The following is a 24213-nucleotide window of genomic DNA, read 5'->3' on the forward strand; positions in this document are numbered from 1 at the left end:
GGAAAGTCTTCCCAAATATGGAGTGGGCCAACTCCATATGAAACCCTATGGATTAAGAATGGGATGTCAGTTTATGTACATGTAAAGGCAGACATTCCTTTTGGCACATACACTTTTGCCAATATATTGTGTATATAAGGCACCTACTGGTGTTTTATTCATATCATTATCAGCAATTTTGAGTCTGTTTCTGTTAGAGAGTGGAATGTGGTGTTGTGTTCATTTGATGGGCTACGTTCATGGATAATCCAACAGAGGACATGTAAAGGTAAGTACAAACATCTGAGTGTTTATATTTAAAATCTAAACAGTAATTCACATCATATTTATACTGATGTTATACTTGAGAGAAAATAGGAAAAGCCATTGGTAACACTTTATTTTAGTGTCTTTGATACGTAAGTTACATGTACTTACTATAGTAATAACAGTAAATTATGCATAATTACATGTAACTAATTCTAATCCTAAACCAAACAAAACCAAACCCTAACCATAAATATATAGAAAGTACATGTTGTTCATTTCTATTCTATTATTAGAACTTAAATATATAATTACACTGTAACAAGAGCACCATAAAATAAAGTGTAATCAAGCCATTTTATTGTGTTTGTCAGTTTGTCATAGCTTGAACATTTCTGGCCTCTCCCCTAGATTGCACTCTGAACTTTTCACAGATCACATGATAGTGATGTTACAAATAACACTGAAGCTTCAAGGCTCATATCAAGCACGGAGCACAATCTGGCCTGTATCGGGGAGATTATTGGTTTTACATAGTCATGTGATCAATGACAAAACGAAGCCTCACTTTCTGTCCAATCACATGAGCGATTCACTTTGCATGTCGGAATGTTCGAACCCCAGCTTACAAAAATGAGGACTCTTTTGTAATAGGTCAATTTAATTTTGATTGGGAGGATCTTAATTCAACAATAAATAGAGCATCATTTCTAAACACACTATTATTCAACTAGACCCTCTTCGCTGGTATGTATCAATATTCATATCTATGTTTAATAGCACATTTTTGGTTTGAACTGTTTTGACGGCATAGTATTCCGCATATGAATAATATATTGGATAAATATTATTGTAATGAGGCGGCAGACTCGGGGAGATCCATTTGCAGCTTTATTAGATAATCGTGGTCGTACAGGCAAGGGTCAGATACCAGCAACAGCAGTGTTGTAGACAAGTCGGGACAGGCGGCAGACAAGACAGGGGTAATCAGTAACCAGGATATATCACAAGGCAGGCAGCAGACAGAGTTCAGGGGTTCGGGGCAGTCCAAGGTCTTACACAGGAGATCAGTAATCAGGGGAAAAACGCTCAGAAATGTCAGCTAGGCAAAACAAGACTTTGCGAAGCACGATGGGGTGTGAGAGTCTTTTATAGTCCATGAAATGAGAATCAGGTAAGTGTGTGTAATCAGTCCAGGTACGTGGTGTTGGAAATGTAGTCCAACGAATGGTTAATACTCTGGTGAGGGTTCCGTCAGGTGGCGATCGGAGGGAGCCACAGAGACCTTTTCTGTGACAATTATAGCAATTGTTTATTAAACTATTATTAATTCCATTCATTTATTATATGAAAATGTATTATTTTGTGTAAAAACAGATAGCTGCTGAATTGTGAAGGTCTTCTGTGAGGTTGATACGTTGATGAATTCCAGGTGAGTTGAATGTTTATGCACTCTCTACACCAGGGTAACATTATGCATTTACATTACATTTACATTTTACGCATTTGGCAGACGCTTTTATCCAAAGCGACTTACATTGCATTATACTATACATTTGTATCTGAGTATGTGCAATCCCTGGGATCGAACCCATGACCTTGGCATTGCTAGTGCCATGCTCTAACCACTGAGCTACAGGAAAGCTATTAACATTATAATTGGTTTAAAAAGGTTTTTTGTTTGTTTGTTTGTTTTTTGTTTTTTTGTTTTTTAATAAAAAAGTAATTTGTTGAATGCAGTTTTTAAATAAATTTGGTATCACTTTCACTAGTGATAAATTTGCAAAACTCTTGGCACAAAACTCAAAACAATTCACACTTGTAACACAGCTCTTTGTTAAAAAAAGGCTACCGTAGCTGTGCTCCTGTTCTTTAATTAATGTTGTATGTTTCCTTTCACAAAATCATAATATCAGAGTAAGTCAAATTTGTATTTTGCAAAAATTAAGAGCAGCTAGATTAAATTACATTAAAAAATCACAGTTGCTTATTGCACAGTGAGTTTCATTAGGTGGCAATTGTTCAGTCTATTCAATAGACTGAATGTACTCGGTTATACTATATCATTGAAATGAATATTAATTAAATTTGTAATTGAATAAAACAGGTACTATTAATAGTACAAATCACTATACCAGTCACTTTTAATTAATAACAACTGTTCTGACATAAAGAAGGCCTTGTTAGTGAAGAAGCTGTTAATGGTGTTTCTTTGAGCACATGATATGCAATGAAGGTTTTACTAATAAAACTAAACTTTTGTTTAGACAATTCAGTCAGGGTGTAAAGATATAGTATATAGTAAGTAGTGTAGAAGTGTCTTGTTGCACTCAAAAGAACATTCAACAATAATTAGTTGTATTGATAATTTGTTTAAAAAAAAGGCAAAATATGGCTAAACAAGTGTTTTTGCTAATTATTCTAAATGGCAATTAACACTGAACATTTAATACTTCCCAACACTTTTGGAAATATGATAAAATTATATTATCTGCTTGTAGATTTTATTACAATACTCTCGTTCCTCAAAACAAACTTGTATAAGGAATCTGAAAGGGGGAGACAAAGGGGGAAGTTAATTACTTGTACAGCAATTACTTAAGCACAACAAAATAATACAATTTCAAAAGAAAGAAACATACAGTCATCAATGTACAAGAACAGTGAGACAGCATAAAGTATTGGTAGATTTGTTCAGGGTTTGTGAATGTAAAACAAAACAAAACAAAACAGCAAAAGGATAATTATATATGATGTCCACATGAGCTACATCTACTTGCACAAACTTTGATTATATTCCGAAATAGGAAATCATAATGCAGCCAAAGATAAATTATGACAAACATAAAATAAGTATTTTAATAAGTAATGTTTTATTTTAAGTAATGTTAAATAAAGACAAGTAAACTGTCAGTAATAAAACAAGAACAAAGTAACAAATACAATAAATAGCACAAATAAATAAAAATAGAATAAAGATACAAATTAAATAAACATTTTTTTTCAGGTACAAAATACTATAATGTGTAAATTAAATATAGATTAATCCTTATTAAAGCTAAATAAGTTATTAAGACAAGAGCAGATTTTTACATTTTATTTTATTTCAGTTAACATTTATTTTAAGCAACGTGTGTTTTTTATGGTTTTAGTTTGAGTTAATAACTATAATAACACTATTGTAATGTTTTACCAAATTGTCTTACTCAGTATCATGAGTGTAGAATATACAGGGGATGTGTTCCCCGTACTTTTAATAAAACATATATTTGTACCCTGCACTTTTTCATTGGACAAGTGTGTTTACATAGAGGTTTTCATGAGACGACAATGTGTATGTGTAAATCTAGTTCCCATTCAGGAATAGGAATCTCGCTAGAGAGGCCAATCTACTTTGAGTGTAACTACAACGAGCCAATGCACATTGGCATGCAATCATATGCATCAGCTGCTCACCTCGCAGCACGGGTATATAATGAGCAGCAGGTGCATTGCATCTTCAGCTTTTCGCTTCGGAGCCATACCTTCATGGTGTCTACGGAGTGTGTGACGACAACGAGTCAGCCCTTTTTGGAAGACTGCTCTTTGTTTGGTGCAGGCGGACAGCAATGCAGCAGGGTCGATCTCTTTCTTTTTGTTTTGGTTTAGTTTTGTTTACCTTTCATTGAGCAACGCGTGAGTATCCAGCTGAAAAGCCGCTCTCACGGCTGGTAAACGGTGCGCTGTTTAGCGCGGAAAAGCCGTTTTGACAGCTGGTAAGAGAGCGGCTTCAAAGAGAGGGTGCACACGACAGGCTGCACTATCCCCTGTCTGTGCTGCAGCGGCCATTCCCCTGCATGCTTCGGCACTTAAAAGAGTTTCAGTTCCTAAAAGAGCTTACACATGTAGAGCTTGCATCTTTTTAAAGATGACATTCTACTTGTGTGCTTCTGGATGCGGTGGTTTCCTGTCCTCACTGACGGCCATGATCACTGTTTCACATGTCTGGGCGCGTGCTGAAATGATGCTCGTGGGTGATTCATGTTTTCACATGAGAACATGATCACGTCGACACGGCGGTCGTGACTCTTCTTTCTCCGGGAAGCTTGAGTCCCCTCTGTTGTTGGTCAGCTGCTGCTTGTGTGTAAAAGAACAGCCGCGGGTCTGCCGACACTCTGGGAGATCAGCGGGAGCAAACCTCTCGCTCCCCCGCGTGTCGTGTGCCATCGAGCTGTCGGGCTGCAGCGTGGGTTGTCACGGCAACCCAACGCTCACTCGGCGCTCTAGATGCGCGGTTCCCTTGCCTAATCTCTATTGTAGCGCCCTCTCTAGTGCACCAGAAGAGGTCTACTATACTGATATGGCTTGGGTGACATGAGGTTGAGGGTTTTTTTGGGGAACCAACCCCCTAGAGCCCCTCCCTCTCTAGTGCATAATAATAATCTATAAGCTGTGCAGTTTCTGAATTGGATTGTTGGTCCTTCTCATAAGGGAACCTAGCATTTCATTCAGAGCTCCAGCTGAGGGACAGACGTCGATTGCAGCATTGGAGAGAGTGCTGTTTTGCTCTGGTAATGAGTTTGACGCTGCCCACTGTAATGGTGTGTACTTATGCTGACTCAGATTCAGAATTTACAGCCATGCTTTCCCAGGTGCCCTGGATGTGCATGGAAAACTTGGCAGTATGGAGGTATTTTGGTGCCATAAATATGGAACGCCAAAAGGGCCAAAAAGTTTTTCCTGTCTCACTGCCCTCTTGGATGGGGTGGCTGTACACAGACCACTCCCTCCCTGCATGTGAGGCCAAGGCACTCATTATGCATGAGGGTAGTTCTGAGCCAGGGTTGAGCTGCGCTTGTTGACTAACCATGATCAAAGCCACGGCGCAGGCCTTCAGCCAGACGATGGCTTATCTTGTGAGGTCTCCCATCTCACAAGGTGGCCTTTTTTGGTGACACTGTCGAGGACTGAGCCTAGTTGTTCTCCTCAGTTAGTAGCAGACTGGTGAGCTTCCCATGACAAACCATTGAGTTCCTCTTGGGCCGCCCCTCAGTCTGCTCGTCGCCAAGGGTGTCATCCCCTGCAAAACACTCCGGCCCAGCCTGCTTATAAAAAAAACAGAAAAAAAAGGCGACTGTGTCCGCTGGAGATGACGCCTCCCATCTCTGCCACTGTGTAAGTGGTTGGTGAGAAAATCACCCCTGTGATGGGAGACCCAGAGATGGGTGGGCTGCTCGGGCTCGGCTATGCGATTCAGTTCGCCCGGTATTCCCCCAAGTTCAGGGGCGTCCTCTTTACTTCAGTGAAAGATGTCGATGCCCCTGTCTTGCATGCAGAGATCGCAGTCCTACTGGCGAAGGACGTGATGGAGCCGGTCCCTCCAGCAGATATGAGGTCAGGGTTCTACAGTCCCTACTTCATTGCACCCAAGAAGAGCGGTGGGTTACGGCCTATCCTGGACCTGCAAGTTTTGAATCAGAGCCTTCACAAGCTACCGTTCAAAATGCTCACGCAGAAACGCATTTTCGAGTGCACCCGTCCCCAGGATTGGTTTACAGCGATCGACCTAAAGGACACATACTTTTCATGTCTCGATTCTTCCACGACACAGGCCATTCCTGCGTTTCGCGTTCAAAGGTCGAGCATATCAGTACAGAGTCCTACCCTTCGGGCTGGCCCTGTTTCCCCGCGTCTTCACATGGAGGGAGCCATTGTTCCCATGAGAGAACAGGGTGTTCGCAATCTCAACTATCTCAACGACTGGCTCATTCTAGCACAGTCTTGGGATCAGTTGTGCAAACACAGGGATTTGGTGCTCAGACACCTCAGCCAGTTGGGTCTTCAGGTCAACTGGGAAAAGAGCAAACTCGCCCCGGTGCAGAGGGTCTTTTTTCTCGGTATGGAGTTGGATTCGGTCGAACAGGTAGCACATCTCACAGAGGAACATGCTCAGTCAGTGTTGAACTGCCTGAATACGTTCAACGGCAGGACAGCGGTCCCACTGAAATTCTTTCAGAGCTTCCTGGGGCATATGGCGGCTGCAGCGGCTGTAACACTGCTCGGTCTGCTTCATATGAGACTGCTTCAGCACTGGCTTTATGACCGAGTCCCGAGATGGGCGTGGCAACGCGGCACGTTCTGGGTGGCTATCACTCAGGAGTGTCGCCAAGCCTTCAGCCTGTGGTCGGACCCCTTGTTTCTTCGGGCAGGAGTGCCCCTAGAACGGGTGTCCCGGCATGCTGTGGTTTTCACGAATGCCTCGACCACCGGCTGGGGAGCCACGTAAAACAGGCTTGCAATTTCAGGGGTTTGGAAAGGAACCCCAGCTGCAGTGGCACATCAACTGCCTCAAGTTGCTCGCAGTATGCCATGCTCTGGGCCGCCTCAAAAGACCGCTACGGGGCAAGCATGTACTGGTCCGTACGGACAATACTGCAACCGTTGCGTACATCAACCGTCAAGGTGGTCTACGATCCTGTCGCATGACGCAACTCTCCCGCCATCTTCTCCTGTGAAGTCGGAAGAATCTGAGGTCGCTTCGCGCCATTCATGTTCCCGGTGTGCTCAACCGTGCGGCCGACGAGCGTTCACGAGCTGCACTGCCGGGAGAGTGGAGACTCCACCCCCAGTTGGTCCAGCTCAGGTGGACCTGTTTGACTCTCCAGAAACCTCTCATTGCCAGTTGTTTTACTCTCTGACCGAGAGTACTGGCCCAACTGGACCTGGTTCCCAGAACTCACTCCTCGCGACAGCCCCTCCCTGGCCCATTCCTCTGAGGAAGAACCTTCTTCTCAGAGACGGGGCACTCTTTGGCACCCGCGTCCAGACCTCTGGCCATGTCTGGTCCTTGGACGGGATGCGGAGGTTCTAGGTGACTTACCCCCTGTCCTTCTTGGAGCATGGGTGGAGCGTAGGCTGTCGACCTCCACCCTCAAAGTCCACACTGCTGCTATCTCCACTTACCATGACCACATAGATGGCAAAACTGTTGGTCAGTATGACCTGGTCGTCAGGTTCCTTAAGGGGGCGAGATGGTTAAATCCTCCTCGTTCCCCCTCCATACCCTCTTGAGACCTTACTCTGGTGCTTCGAGCACTTCAGATTGCTCCCTTTGAGCCTTTGCAATCAGCAGACTTAAAGATTCTGTCTCTGAAGACTTTGCTGATGATTGCATTGGCCTCCATCAAGAGGGTAGGGGACCTGCAGTCATTTTCAGTCGACGAATCGTGCCTAGAGTTTGGGCCGGGTGGCAGCCACGTGGTACTGAGACCCCGGCATAGCTATGTGCCCAAGGTTCCTACCACTCCCTTCACTGAATGGGAACGTCTTGGTTACAAAGGTAACCAGGGCCACGGGAAGTAATTTTGAACAGGTGGGTGCTGTGAATTTTTTTTTTTTTTTTTTTGACAAAAAACCTATGAGCCTATAAGCCTATTTAAAATACATTTTAAAAATAATTACACATTGAGATTTACTACTTTATTGTCATATACACTTCAGTGCACAGCCAGCCAGGGTCTGAAACACACAGACATCTGTTCTCAGATATGCGCAATGCGCTATTAATCTGAAGCAGAAGCAGAATCAGAAATAATAGTTTAATAATCAAAAGAAAACGAAATAATTACTTTCATTACAATTTCAGATAGCCTATACATACATGCAACTTATTTAGATACAACAAATAATATTACAACAAAATATAATATTAATCAAACTTATTTTCAAACTTAACTTTCAAACTAAACTTCATTAATCAAACTTATCACAATAACGCTAAAACAATGCAATCGATTTGGTCAGCTGGCTTGAGTCACTGCACGTTTGTCACACGCAACTCTATTAACTCCAAAATCTTTTTTACGCACACCACAAGGAAATAATCTCTGACTATGTAAGCAATTTGTTTATTGAACAGTTCTCCACATCCATTACGCAAATAACACACGCACAGTATAAAGCTTTCTGTCTCCATCTCCAACCTTTTTACACAAACCACAAGGAAATGATCTCAGACTATTTAAACGTTATTTAACAGTTCTCCACAACCATTACGCAAAGAACACACGAACAAAATAATACTCTCCATCTCCATCCCCACCACCTTACAAAAATACTATAGTGTACTACCTACAATTGCTTGGCTAGTCAAAGCTGATCCCACACTTGTTGCCAAAAAAATAAATGTTACAAGCGCAGCAGCACCATGCTCTTACCTGAGCTACATGCAGGCGGGGTGCCCTGGTTACAGGTGTCCAAATGTCCAAAATCCGTTTCTATGACATATTTTCTCCTCGTTTCTGTCATTAAACTATGTAAATTTACTAGTCAGCTGCTGCCAAAGATGGATGTATTCTGCAAGGAACGAGCGGGAAGCCTCTTTACTCGGCGACCAAACCTGCCTGCCTGACGTTGACAACGTAACTGCTGCAGCACCCCCAGCACCCTCACTTCCCGCGGCCATGAAGGTAACCGCGTTCCCTGAAGGAGGGAACGGAGACGTACGTCCCGTCGCCACAGTCATTGTCCTGCTGATGCTGCTGCCTGCTTGGTTCAGCTCCTCAGCGAAAACCTGAAGATGCAATGCACCTGCTGCTCATTATATACCCGTGCTGCGAGGTGAGCAGCTAATGCATATGATTGCTTGCCAATGTGCATTGGCTCATTGTAGTTACACTCGAAGTAGATTGGCCTCTCTAGCGAGATTCCTATTCGTTCCTTCAGGGAACGAGGGTTACCTTTGTAACTGAGATGATTTACTAGATTGAATCTAGTTCCCTCCTTCAGGGAACAAGGGTTACATACAACTGAGACGTTCCTTTTCAGTCAGTTCGACATTATGTCAGAACTGAACTGATGAATTGGGATCCCTACCAAAACACCATTGCCTAGACTGCAGCTCTACCTATATCTTTCAGTAAGGCGCCATACACCAGCTCCCAAGAGGAAGCAACAGCCCTGGTAGCGTGAGTTCTCAACGGCGCGCCTTGGGTCCAGTATGCCAAGATGATGGCATTCACTTTCAGTGGGCCAACCTCTGCTTAGAGATAGCCTTTCCCTTCAGACAAACAGCTGCTCTGAGGTCCTGAAGCTCTGCATTTGGTCCACATACAGGTGCAAGCGCAGACAGGACAGATCAAAGCAAGGGCTGGGCCTGCCTCCTACAGGGGCAGCACTTGCAGGTCCACCACCTGGTCACTGAAAGGAAGGGTGGGAACCTTGGGCACATATTCGGGTTTGGGGTCTGCCATTAAGTTTGGCATCGGGCCAAAATAAATAAATAGATAAATAAATAAATAAAAACATCTGCCACTGGATGGTAGGCCAGAACATAGTCAAAGTATAATTTAATAAATTAATTGAAAAATTCAACTAGAATTGCCTGTGACAGACTGTTACAGTGTATTTTGTAACTGGTTTTGAGCTGTTACTCTGTGTTAAATCCTGTAGTAGGACAGTCATTAACAAAAAGCCACATTTGTGTGGCGGTGTCCGGGTTTTACACTGGATAAGTTAAATAAGCAGAGTAGGGGCACATAACCTGGCAAGTATCTTCATTCACCTACTTGCAACACAGATAGCCTTGCTAAAACATGCAGAATAAAGATAGAAGGAGAGATAGGAGGAAAACCAAGAAAGAGATCAGAACCAGAAACACCCTCTGTCAGGAATGAAAAAACTCAAGGTCCAATTGCGAGTGCAGGAAATTGTTTATTAAGTGAGGAATAAAGCAAGGCGAATTATCATAATTTGTAAGCATCCCAAGCAGACCCCAGTTTTACAGAGACTGAGAAGGTAGAAATAATCCACACCAAACTGATAGGTCCACACAAAGCTGGTAATTCCACACAAGGCTAAATGCAAACACAGGAACAGAGCAACTGGAGAGAAGCTGGTGGAAGCAACAACAGGACATGAGTAAGCAACGATCTGACAACAAACACAGCAAAATGCAGGGCAGATATAGGAGAGGTAATGCACAGCAGGTGCAACTGTTCTGATTAACTCGTTAGGGCCAAGTTTGCTAGGCAATGCTAACAAGCAATCAAACAAGTTACAACAGCAGACAGATATGCAGAGATGAACACACAGACCCATGAACCATGACACCCACATCTGAAAGGCGAGAAATGAGTAGATCATGGGAAACTGTATCAAAGGCGAAGCTAAGATCAAGTAGCAAAAGTATGGAGAGAGAACCAGCTTCAGCAGAGAGTAGCAAATCATTCAGTACCTTTACTAGTGCACTTTCAGTACTATGCAGTGGTCGAAATTAAAAAGAATCGAAGCGATTGTTTTGTAAGTGAAAAGACTGAAGCTGAGAGGCAACAGTGCTTTCCAGTAATTTGGCAATGAATGGTAAATTTGAAATCAGATAATAATTATATAAAACTGAGGGATCAAGGTTGGGTTTTTTGAGAATTGGGGTAACTGCAGCAGTTTAAAGTGGCATAGGGAATGATGCTGAGGTAAGAGACGCATTGATGAAATGAGAAATAGGTGCAGAAATGACAGAGTGGCACAATTTTAGGAGAGGAGTAGGAGCTGGGTCAAGATGACAGGACAACGAATTAGCTTTCAAAATTAACTCATTGATGGAAGATGGATTAGTCAATGAAAAGCAAGAAAAAGACTGACCAGAGAGATTGGGCGCTAAATTGAGCTTCGTAGCCTTATTAGGAAAATTTGTATTAACTCCCTCGGGTGACCACCGCGTTTTTTTTCTAACGAGTGTGAAAGAGACTCAAAATACTCTGTCAATGTTGTACATACAATTAAGAGCTATACACCATTTTAATCTGTGGAATATCTTATTTTATTTGTGTACACTCAGAGTAAAAATAAAATGTAACTTAGTGAATACTAATCACAAAAAAATGAGACTTCTGTGTAAAAATTTTTGAAATGTCAGGTTTTAAATCATGTAAGTCAAATCGAAAACAAAAATTCTGTGTCAGAAGTCCGTGATTCAGCTCATTATCCGCTAATGTGGCCACGCCCACGGAGCGGGCGCTATTCAGAGGCAAATTCTGAGGCAATACAAGCATACATCATCTCAATTGTGTATTTATTGTATTGAAAAGTGTTTATCTGGATGTTAAAGCCATGGTAAGCGACCTCTAGAAGACATTACTCCTCTGTATAGAAAATTGACAAACATATGAGAATCCATCAATATATTTTCCAAATGTGCATGCTTTTAAGCTAAAAGCCTATATGAAATGCCATAGAGGTAACATAACTGTTCAGACACTTTGCATCACAGAAATGCATTATATTTTAAAGAATATAATAGAATACCATTATTTTAAATTGTAATAATATTTCACAGTATTGCTGTTTTTTCTGTATGTTTGATTTACACCATGATGAGACATGATCAACAGAGGGTTTTTTCACAGCCTACCTGACTGAAAGAGCTCATTATTTATGCAGGTCATTAGATTTCTGTATGCGATTCTTTTGTCTTTTCAGGTGAGAATCGCCCATTATTCATGATGATTTACACCTCCACGCATACTGTGTTTCTTGACCAATGATGTTTTAGAAAATTTAAATCTCTCTATTGTTTTAAATGAACAAGCAGACAGCATAATTTTACCTCATTCTGAAGCAAAAACTCTAGTCTACAACCTCCAATACACAGAAGTCTTGTGAACACAGATTTAATATATATTTTTTTTGCTTTATTTCAGTGACTTAAGTTTTTTTTTTTTTTTTTTTTTTTCAATAACCACGTATAAACGTTATTCCTTCAAAAATACAAACATGTACATACATGTTCCTCCAATATTATTGTAGCCTACTTTGTGCTGAATACAGTGTAATGGCACTTTTTCCATTAATATGTTTATGAACAACTGAAAAAAAGCACAAATGTCAGGGCATGTCAAAACTTCTCCAGGGCCCCAAAAATCCTTAGACACCTGAGGGTTAAATAATGCTTTTTGGCCTATTACTTTTTTTTTTTTTTTTTTTTTTTTGGTTGTAGCAGAGTGGTTGTAGTATTTGTTTAGATGTTCAAGGAAAGCAAGTAATGAACAGTAAGGCCTTTAAGACACAAAGCTCAGGAGTGTACCATGTGAAATGTGAGTAGAAGGGAGAGATCTGGGCTTAGTAGGAGCATGCTCCTGCAATATCTCAGAAATTGTAGAATGATATATCGATAATATCAGTGATTGAGAACATATAGCATAAACATAAGAGAGGTCAGAGACAACAATGGAAGTACAAAATATCAACAGTTTTAAGATTGCAATAAGATGATAGTCTTAGGACATTTAGTATGCACAGGCAAGTAAAGGCTAAAGTCAATAAGTTTATGATCAGAAATGCTAGTGTCAGAAGAGGAAACAGAAGAAATATAAACTCCAGATGCACATATCAGATCAAGGATGTGGCCACGCTTATGAGTAGAAAAATTAACATGCTGAGCTAAATTCAAACAGTCAAAAACTGACAGTAATTGATTGGAGTTAGAGCAGACAACATCAACATGAATATTAAAGTCACCAAGCAAATGAACAGAGGAAGACAAGGGCAGGCGAGGGTCAACAGTTCACCGGGTTCAGAAAACAAGAATAATAAAATACAAAACAACAAAAACGCTCTAGCTGTTATAATACAGAAGGAGACAGCGACACAGATGAACTCATGCAGAACGAGGAGACAACAAGGAGATGAAGGAACACGCTGGAGACAGGTAAGTATCTTCGGTGGAGTCCTTGAGGTAAGCAGACAGGTAAGACCATGTGCAAACGAGACCGGACAGTGAGTGAGTGAGACCGTGAGTCTTTTGCGCTGCTGTTAATGAGGGTGCTGGTGGGTTGCAGGTGTGTGTGATTAAAACTCTGGTGATGACGTGAGCTGTGTCTGTGTGAGGTTAGATGGTGGTGGATGGTGGTGAAGGATGGTGAAGGGGCCAATGAACCTGGGACTCAGTTTCCTACAGGGCAGGCACATTCTGATGTCTCTTGTTGACAGCCAAACCTTCTGTCCCAGCTGGTAGGTTGGAGCGGCGAAGGTTGGCGGAGGTCATCCTACGCCTGCAGAGGGCCCGTTGGAAATATAGTTAAACATAAGTTCAGCAGTCTCCATGGCCGTGGACAGTCCCCTTAAAGGGATCAGACGACATGACTTAGAAAATCTGTCAACAACCACTAGTATGCAGGTACAATTGTCTGAGGCAGGGAGATCAGTAATAAAATTGACTCCTATGTGTGACCATGGACGATTGGGAACGGGTAGAGGTTGGAGGGAAGATGCTGCGGATTCTTACAGATGGTGCGTTCCTTGCATCCCTGCATGTACCTCCTGACGTCCGATGCCATGTTCGGCCACCATTGTTTAAGCAATGAGAGGGTTTCATTGACCCCTGGGTGGCCAGTGCCCAATGACGTGTGAGATGAGTGAATGAGGGGAGTGGCCATGTCCGGGTGACGTAGAGCAACCCGGCGGAGCGTTGGTGGAGGCATTGGACTCGGGAAGAGTCTTTTCAGACCAGATGATGGGTTTTACGAAGAGCTTCTTAGACAGGATGGGCTCTGGAGTCTCAGAGCCCTCATTAGGACTCGTTTTGCATCCCAAAGATATTCCAGGTTCTTGTGTTCAGTTAGGACAACAAATGGATGTTTATATTCTGTCCTTCCGTCATCTCCAGCCACGCGCTTCTCTTCTTTTACTTTTCTTACAGAAACAGGCAGACAATGAGAGCGCTCTGATCGGAGGGGAAGCACACAGACGTATGGGACTGGATCGAACCTTCGAAACAGCACGGACGGTGGATATCTGTGTACCGGTTCTGAGGAGGAGTGCTGATGTTGCACTATGCAGAGACAGCATGGACCCCTGTGACAGTGCCTCTTGAATGTACTCCTCCATGGCCTTCTCCTCCGGGATGGAGAGGGAATAGATCTTCCCTCGGGGCACTGGCTCAGCCGCAGACAGACGAGTGTTTTCAACTCGCATAGGATTGTGGGCTGGTTCTGTTGAGCTGACGGATTCTGGTCGGCAGAGTGTAGATGGAAATCATGGCTGGCCCTGGTACTCTTCGAGACACAACTGCATACGAGTGGTAAATCTGATGGAGAGTTGAATGAAGTGTTCCAGCCCGATGGAATCCTCATATGCAGTGAGATGCAATCGCATGCGTGGATCCAATCCTTGCCGGTAAGTGGTAATGAGGGCCTGCTCGTTCCATCCGCTAGCGGCAGCAAGGGTACTGAATTGGAGAGCATAGTCGTTAACAGTCATTGAACCTTGTTTTAGTTGGTATAACTGCTCACCGATCAAAGAATCCCAAGCAGGTCTTCCAAAGACTTCTTTGAAGTGACCGATGAAACTGGAGAGAGACTGAGTGATAGGATTATTCTGGGACCAGAGCGGTTCAACCCAGTGAAGCACCTTGCCATCTAGTTGAGAGATTATAAATGCGAAAAAGAGTGGTTGTTGGGTTGTTGCATCTCCAGGACCAGCGAACATTGCAAGAGGAACCCGTTGCAATCCTCCGCCAAACCAGAGAAGATCCACAAGATCTTGGAATGGATCTGGGGTGTTCATTCTGGTGTTCAGCGGTGTTGGTCCGGTCTTCTGTTACAATACAGAAGGGGACAGCGACACAGGAATGCAGGTAATGATGTTTATTGAACAACCAGAAGAGGGGACAGAGTGCAGGTAAGCAATGGCAGGTTAATATGATGGCAGATGTAGAACAGATACTTGTCTTTGTGTTGCAGGAATGGCAGACGGATAACAGACTTGGGACTTGAGCAGACACAGATAAACTCAAGCAGGACGAGGAGACAACAAGGAGACCGGACAGTGACCAGACAGAGCGCCTTTTGTGCTGCTGTTAATGAGGGTGCTGATCGGCTGCACGTGTGCGTGATTAAAACTCCGGTGATGATGTGCGCTGTGTCTGTGTGAGGGTAGAGCCTGGCGTGTCTGTGAGACAAGCGTTGCTGTGAAAGATGAGACATTTACAATGACATAAGACCTGGCTCTGTGGTGGCTCTCAAGCCCATGGAAAGGCAAACTGGTTCAAACTGATTTAGGGTCCTGAGTGTTGATTTGGAATTTGGCTCTTTTTCACAGTTTGAAGGAGTTATTTATGTCTGATTAGCTTTCAGTTCCTACACGTGTCATACATGCACTTTATACATGTAACATTCAGAGAAGTCACAATGAGCTCAAAGTGCCAAAAACCCTTCACTCCTTTTTCATGATTAAGTCAAGAAATGTAAGTTGCCTGTGCATGTGGTATCCAAATTGTATCTACATATTTGTTTAAACTCTGTCTATTTCTGTTGATAAATAATTAGCAAGCTTTGATGGCAATTAAAGTATCAGCTATCTGCACAAATGTGCACTTATTTTCAGTAACATATCACTGATTCTTGAGAAGTGGGACAAAACAGGATGCAATATTGAAAAAAATAAACCTTATTCTCAGGCAAGTTAAACTACATTTATGTATCTTACATGTAATAAGCTACTGAGCAATGCTTTGATACAACCTCCCAACTTTACTCTTTTTAATCAAAATGTGCTTTTTACCTTGCCATCACTTATATTGTGTCAACACCGTCAGACAACAAAAACACAAATTAATTTTCACTCACATTATGCAAGACCTATAAAAAGTATAGTAAACACTCATTTTTACCAAGGCTGACAGAGGCCACAAAAAAATACTTTCAATATGTGTATATATATTTATTATAAAGATTTTCATTTGTGTTTCTTTAAATTGGACTGTGAAATATAACTTTAACTTTATCTTTAACAAAAATCAAGATGATTTTAACATTTCAAAACCCATTCTCATGTTAGCAGACAGATTACATTTTTACCTATGACCAACAATTCCTAAACAAATATAAAATATCATAATGATATATCAAAATATTCATCTGACGGAGTTGACACATCTGACGGTGTTGACGAAAACCTGACTTGTAGTCATGTTAACTATCAAATACTTGAATCAATCAATTACTCTATTAAAACAAACACAACAAACAGTGAGTATGTTAACAAAACAAAAATAATGACTTTATTCAACAATATCTGTAGAACCTGGAAGCGCTGAACATATAAACAGCATAGAAGAATGACACAGAAGCGAGGATACTGTTGAATAAAATCGTTATTTTTGTTTAGTTTTTGGGCACAAAAAGTATTCTCGTCTCTTCATAATATTGAGGTAGAACCACAGCACTTAAGTTGAACCACTTGAGTTTTAACAATGTCTTTAGTACCTTTCTGGACCTTGAAAGTGGTGATTATATTGCTGTCTATGGACAAGTCATAAACCTCTTGGATTTCATCAAAAATATCTTAATTTGTGGTCTGAAGGTCTTATGTGGAACGACATGAGGGCAAGTAAAGGATTAAAAGATTAGTTCACTTTAAAATGACAATTAGCCCAAGCTTTACTCACCCTCAAGCCATCCTAGGTGTTTATGACTTTCTGCTTTCTGACGAATACAACTGGAGAAATATTAATAATCACCCTGATGCTCCTAATCTTTATAATGGGAGTGCACAGAAACCACCTGTTTGAAACACAAAAGTGCATCCATCCATCATAAACATACTCCACACAGCTCTGGGGGATTAATAAAGTCCTTCTGAAGCGAAACGATGTGTTAAAAAAATATCCATATTTAACTAAGGAAGAAGCATTTTTAACTGTTAGAGTTTTACACTTTCTTCCTAAGTTGAATATGGAAGGCGGTCTGGCGGAAGCTAGATATTTTACTTCATAATGTGTTGAATATGAATATTTTTTTTTACACAAATGCATTGCTTCAAGTCAGATGGACTTTATTAACCCCCCGGAGCTGTGTGGAGTACATTTATGATGGATGGATGCACTTTTTTGAGTTTTAAACAGGTAGTTTCTGTGCACTGCCATTATAAAGCTTATCGGAGCAGCAGGGTAATAATTAAATTAAGCCTAACTCTGCTAGAAGTGATGACTAATCCACAAAAGCAATATACGCTGTCAGGTCATATAGTTAGTATTAGTACAATATTAGAAAAACTATACACTATTTTATATTTAATATAATTAAAAATGACTTGAAAACCACAAAAATATGATGACTTCATGTTGAATGTCAACTCCGTCATTGGCCTGTCACCACCATCAGACAGAAAATCTGACGGTGTTGACACTGACGGTGTTGACATATTGGCATTTCTTTCACAAAACAAATGGAGTTCATGTAGTAGCCATTTTGTTTTCTCTGTTGATGCTATATGCTAATAGAACCTGCTTCAGGAGAAAAAAATAATCTAAAAATTTTGAATAATTTCCTCATGAATTGGAAGAGGGTGTTGACATATCATGGTTGTGACACAGGGAATATTAACATTAAGATTTAAAATATTCTAAAATTATAAAACTTACTAGAGCCTGTCTGACATTGATGTACTCTGCAGAGGTGGAATGTGGCAAGGGGGTCCCTCAGAGTGACAGCTGCCCCTGATATTCCCTGATATTATTACATTTTAATAAATGTCTGACGGTGTTGACAAAAAGTGGGGACACAACTTGGAAATCTTATAAAACATGCATGTGTCATTGAAAAACAATATTGCTCTGACATGAAATATTATCAAGTATTGCTTTTTATAAAACAAGCTTTTTCATCATTAAAAAAAACATTTTTATCCATTTTATTGCATACAAATTTTTGAACCCTTCTCTGTGGACACACTGTTTTAGATGTAGTGAGAAGACAATAAGTGTTATACATTTGATATAATAATGATAAAATTAAATTGAAGGGGATAATTGTGATAAATACTTTCTATTATTAATCCCTCATAACATTTAAAATAGAAAATATTTTTATTTTTAAACCTAATAGCAGTTACAATTGCTGGACATGTTTTGTCCCATCTCTCAAGAATCAGTGTTGTAACATTTTTGTAAACAATATTCTCTCTAAAGACCATGTATTTTATATATAAAAATAATAATAATAATAATAAAAACACATTTGAGATGATTTTAATTAATATACATTATATAATATGTTATAGAAGTTAAAAAAGTATTTAAGTTAAAAATAGAACTCACTCAGCAAAGACATTTAAAATACAAAGAATATATACTATTGCATCATAAAATAGCAATATATGTGCCTATTTGTTTAAATGAGGATGAGAAATTGAAAATGATTGATTCATATGCTGAGATGAGGTGATGTGTTGTGTCTCATATCAGGATGGCCATACATGTGATTTTGTTTCTTACACTTTTTACTGGGATGTGCGTCGCTGATTCCAAAGGTACGTTTAGAATAATACAAGTGAAAATGCCTGGATTTAAAAATCTTTAACCATTTTGTATCATTACATATCAATCAGATTAATCTATTAAAATTATAGTCTAAAACATGGTAAATGAAAGCTTGTGATTTATTTATTTGTTCGTTTGCTTGTTTGTATTGCTTTAAACCTGTCTTATAATTTTTTTTCCCGCAATCAATTTCATATCATATTGAACAGGGAATCTTGCTCTTCATGCCAAGGCTGTGCAGTCCTCCACAAACAACCCACAGGGAGATGCTCAACATGCAGTAGATGGAAACAGAGACACAGATTACGGGAAGAGCTCATGCACTCACACTAAAACTGAGTTTAATCCATGGTGGAGAGTTGACCTTGGAAATGTCTACAGTATAAGCAATGTTACCATCACTAATCGTGGAGACTGTTGCAAAGAGCGACTTAGAGGAGCTCAGATTCGTATTGGTAACAGTTTGGACAACAACGGAAACAACAATGAGCTGTAAGAAATGGTTCAATTGTTCTGTCATCTTTCCATGTTTATGATGTTCAGTCTGGTTTAATAAAACAAAATTGAACCTCCTCCACAAACCAACCGCTCAGAGAGCCACAGCCATGAAGATGTACTTTACTTCAACATATTTTATTCAGACTGTGATTAGACATTTGTAAGTTTAAAACATGAACAATAATTTGTATTGTGAAGAGTAGCGGTGTAACGATTTATCACAGTACGATATATCGTGATGTAAAAATGTTACGATATGCATCGTAGAATGATGGCGATGCTTTTACGATATGACGACAGTCTAATCTTATTGGTTGAGCTGCCAACGTGACCTACTCTGCAAGGTGGGAGTGAGAGAAGCCGGTTGTCACCGCATATTAAGGGTGTGTCTCAATCAGCTCTCTAGTCCAGTAAGTGTTTTGGGCACACATTGAATCTTGCAAGCATGTTTAAACGTTTCTCGCGTCAGTCTCTTGCTTGGTCGTGTGAGAAAAGTCGTGGCTTTCCTTTACCGCAGTGCCACAGCTTTAAGAAGTTCCGCAGGGCCGTTAACATATTGCGTCTTTTCCGTGTGCAAGTCAGTTATTTCAAATTTAGCCGCACGGCAGGCGTGCTCATAATGGGATCAACGCGGTCGCGAGGCGCATCCGGTGCGTTTTCCAGGCGCATCGAGATGAACAATTCTCAACTTTTCAGAATGCCGCGAGCGCACCGCAGGTCGTGTGACAAGAATCAACTGATCAGCTATTCCGTAACAAAACAAAACAACAAAAGCTCAGCCAAACAGCTGATCATAGCTGTACAGGGTGGTTTTTATATATCTCCATAAATATATCTAGAAGTAAAGCTAATGCAAGGGCTAGAAATCATTTATCATTTGCAGAAACTTCCTGATCCTCTTCGAGAGCGCAGTTCATGGTTGCATAGCAATGACCGATGCCACAGGAGTGCAAGTGCTTTGGAAAGAAGAAGTGGCGCGGCCGCGCCTTCCATGCATTTTTAGACGCGATATGTGAACGGCCCCTATTCATAATTCTAAGTTCATGTTAAATTTAACATTCTTTTTCAGTGACAGACAGCCCTATTCAACTGTTAATTTGAATACAGAAGGTTTTTATTAAACCTTGAAATGTGATCTTGTATGTACAACAAGGAAAATTATTGAAATTTGTTAATGTTTTTTGAATAAATCTTGTTTGAATTTCAGTTTAATTTTGTTCAAAATATCGTGATGCGTATCGTATCGTGAACTCCGTATTGAAATACGTACTGTATCGTGAGCTGAGCGTATCGTTACACCCCAGTGAAGAGTGCTGTACAAAACCGTTTTATGTCAATACAGTTGAATTGAATTTGTTAGATGTGCATTGTGTTGCGAGGCCTCTGGTTTTCATTTGAACACTGTTTTTTATGTATTTTCAGGGCTGCAACTATTCTCACTGTTCTTGATGGCACAGAAACATTTTCATTTGAGTCTGTTATTGGCCGATATGTCAACATTTATTTACCCAGGAATGATGAAGTCCTTACTCTGTGTGAAGTTGAGGTGTTTGCAGGTAAGGGACAGAGAGAGAAGAAAACTCATAGTAGAGTCATATAATTTGTTTATGTACTTATTAATGTGAGTATAACTGATATTATTTTATTAACAGATAAGTACACACCACCGTACATTTGTGTTCCAAGTAAGTGTTCTTCATTACATTAAATAACATATCAGTAACATATATAATATTCTTATTGAACATTTGGTAACCAATAAGGGATAATGTACATCAAGACAGTTGTTATCACAAAATAAACCTGACAGGGTGATTATTATATGGCTGCTAGCTACAAATAAATAATTTTGGAGACAAAATATTGATTTGAGTTAAAATATTTTATAAGCTCACTTGTAATAAACATAAAACTTCCATGAAGAAAAAAATATACCAAGCAAGACAAACGAACAAGTTCAAACAAATTAGGTTTTATTAATGTAGTTCAGGAGGAACAAGTCAAATAAGCTACCCAATCATTATGTCATATTAATGATTATGTCATCTCAACCAGCTGTCAACAATCTGTAAGCAACGTATCTACCCAATCGGCATGAGTTCAGTCCTGTATATAATCACAGTCAAAACTCACCCAAGGATCCTTGACAGTTTCCTGAATCCCTCCACCACCCCGTCTCCTCACACTCTCTGGATTACTTCATATAATCAAAAAGGGGGCAAGCTCGGAGCCCTCTCCCCGGACAGCACGCCAAATACGTTTACCAATTTATTTACCTGACTTATTTGTAAGTGTGAACTCGTGAAATCAAACATTTAAGGAATAATGTACAGTCATGTACACCAAATAAATGATTACATGGACATTTTGATTTGAGATTAAAATGTTTTAAGTTCTTGCCTGTTTATTATCTTAGAATCCATAACAGTGTACAAAAACAATAATTCTGGCAAACACTACAGTACTCTTAATACTAAAAATACTTCAATTCAATTTTAATACTTCAATACAATCAATAACTATACTATACTATACAAGAAACATCAGAGAAAGGCTAGCTTCAGAAACCCGGATGAGCTTCTGTTATACAGCGTTACTATTGATGACTGTCATTATCTGGAAATATCAGACCTCAGAATGTCACGACTGACCAATCAGAATCAAGTATTCCAGAGAGCCATGTAATAATCATTGGGATTACATAGCTTAGCATTATGTTGTCCATTATATTGGGATTATACTTTAGCACATTGAAATAAAAATAAATAAATAAATAAAAATTTTATTGTTTATTATTTTATGTTAAACAGGGAATCTTGCTCTTGGAGCCACAGCTGTCCAGTCTTCCACATACGATGGATTAGCTGCTCAAAATGCTGTTGATGGCAACAGGAATTCAATTCGCAGTCATGGGTCATGCACTCATACTAATGGGGATAAGGACCCCTGGTGGAGAGTTGACTTGTTGGAAGTCTACAAGATAACCAGGGTTAGCATCACTAATCGTGGAGATGGTTATGCAGAGAGAATAAATGGTGCTCAGATCCGTATTGGCAACAGCCTGGAAAATAATGGCAACAATAATGAGCTGTAAGTATTGTCTCTCTCTTAATACTTACACAAATAGTTAGAAAATGAGTAAATAAAATAAAAGGATTTATTCAAAGTAATATTAATACAAACTTGCTTTTGACAGAAGTACATTTAATATGATTCATGATGTTTTGATACGCCCCTCTCTATTTCTCTGTTACTGTGTTTCTTCACAGGGCTGCAACTGTTGTGTCCATCCTACTTGGAGAGACAAGAACATTTGCTTTTAAGCCTATTAAGGGGCGATATGTCAACATTTTTATACCTGGCCGCAATGAACATCTCACACTGTGTGAGGTTGAGGTGTTTGCAGGTGAGTGATAAAAGGAGAGAGACATGATGTGTAGATATTTGTACTATATGTACTATTTAAACTATGCGTACGTTCCCTTATTGATGTTTTGTTCTGTTTTCATTGCCAGATTAAGTGGAATCAGATGATGTTACACCACAGTCCACTGATCCTATAGGGCAAAATACCAAACTGTTTTCTGAGCAATACTAATATTGAACTTTTTTCATTGTTTTCATTTTACTTGTGCACCTTTTATTCTTCAGATAAAAGATACATTTCAGTGCACATTCAGTAAAGAGAGGAAATTGTTCTTAAAATGCACCTATCTTTTACTCAGCTTTGTTTATCTTTGCTTTCTACATGAATAAATTACTTCAGCATTGCATGTTGTATTTCATGTTTCTGGATCAAAAAAAAAAGGCTCATTTGGATATTCACAATGAGGAGGAGGTGTAGTGTTACATAGCTACCTATCTAGAGTTGAGGAGCTGGTAACAAAGTTAAAGAATTACATTTTTCAAAAAAGAGAAAGAAATAGAAAAACTTGGAGAGAACAAGGATGTCAAACCTTCTGTCCCAGAATCAACAACACAACCACCAATTCAACCAATATTAACTTTTAATTTTCTGTTATAAAGAAATAACCATAACATAAATATCAATATCAAAAAGAATAATAATAAAAAAAGAGGTGATAGCTTCAGGGAAGAGCCTGGCCAAAATAACAAACAAAAAAACTAACCCAGAAACCTCTCTAAATTACCTGGAGAAAAATAATCCAGAAAAATTAATGACATAAATCTTCCCTCTCTCCCTGTAACTGTAAACAGGAGAAAACCAGGATTACAAACAAAAATGGCACCCTCCACTTCACATCATAATTTTATCACATCATAATTGTAATGTAATGGAGGATGTTTTTAGTTTAGTTTCCCAATCCATTCCCATGCAAAGCATGCTGGGAAATCCACTGTCCAGTTTTAGATGTCAATAAAAATGATTCACGCTATCCCAACTCAAAAGCATTATATATTAACTTCCTCTTACAATTTTAAGTGAATTGAGTGCAATTTTAAGTAAACTGAACAAGCAGCAAAAGTATTTGTATTGTTTTAAGTGTCTTGTTCTGACAAATATTTTATAAAATTGTACTTGCCTGCAAGTTTGTTTATTTTAAGTACTAGACTATTTCACTCAAAAGATAGAAAGTGATCAAAAAGAGTGCAGATTAGTGTTATTTATTTTAATCTAAATAAAACTGGTCATTATGACTTAAAATCATTATTTTATAAAAAAAAAAAATATATATATATATATATTTTTTTTTTTTTTTTTTTTTTTTTTTTCATAGACAGTTTGCCAAAAACTCAGATATCAAATTCTGTAATTCTAAGACGAAAACATCCATGCTATTCCCACATGACATAATGCAAACATCCTGATCACAAGATCACACATTGAGTATTTGCAAACATAAGAATTTCCTGCACAAGCAAGTTCTGTTCACAAGGAACAAGGAATGAATTAACTGATTAAATGTCTAACTTGAATTCACTTCATAAAAGAATCTGAGACACATCTGAGACAGATGTTTTTACCATAAATAAATAAATAAATAAATAAATAAATAAATAAATAAATAAATAAATCTCCATGTTTCCAGAAGAGAACAGCAGTAAAAAAGTGCAAGTCTTTGTTTATCTGAAATATTCTGATACCCGATTACATTCCAGTAATTAAATGTCAAATCACCTTTATTTGTGTAGTGCCTTTTATAATACAGACTGTT

General features: G+C 39.5%; 1 protein-coding gene across 3 annotated transcripts; it reads left to right on the top strand.

The window, feature by feature from the left end:
- The first annotated feature begins 735 nt into the window (after nucleotides 1-735).
- On the top strand, nucleotides 736-22803 carry LOC137001984 (uncharacterized). Of its 3 annotated transcripts, none has more exons than XM_067361382.1 (9): nucleotides 736-993; nucleotides 1624-1678; nucleotides 18464-18528; nucleotides 18748-19030; nucleotides 20459-20592; nucleotides 20689-20721; nucleotides 21847-22126; nucleotides 22306-22442; nucleotides 22552-22803. In XM_067361382.1, the coding sequence occupies exons 2-9, from the start codon at nucleotides 1668-1670 to the stop codon at nucleotides 22554-22556; spliced, it is 948 nt and encodes a 315-aa protein (XP_067217483.1). In that variant the 5' UTR covers nucleotides 736-993; nucleotides 1624-1667; the 3' UTR covers nucleotides 22557-22803. The 3 variants fall into 3 exon arrangements, with proteins under 3 accessions (XP_067217483.1, XP_067217482.1, XP_067217485.1); XM_067361381.1 differs by lacking the exon at nucleotides 736-993 and adding an exon at nucleotides 1283-1420; XM_067361384.1 differs by lacking the exon at nucleotides 736-993 and adding an exon at nucleotides 1462-1488.
- The last annotated feature ends 1410 nt before the right edge of the window (nucleotides 22804-24213 follow it).

The sequence above is a fragment of the Chanodichthys erythropterus genome, chromosome 15 (assembly GCF_024489055.1).
Source record: "Chanodichthys erythropterus isolate Z2021 chromosome 15, ASM2448905v1, whole genome shotgun sequence".
NCBI classification, from domain to species: Eukaryota; Metazoa; Chordata; class Actinopteri; order Cypriniformes; family Xenocyprididae; genus Chanodichthys; species Chanodichthys erythropterus.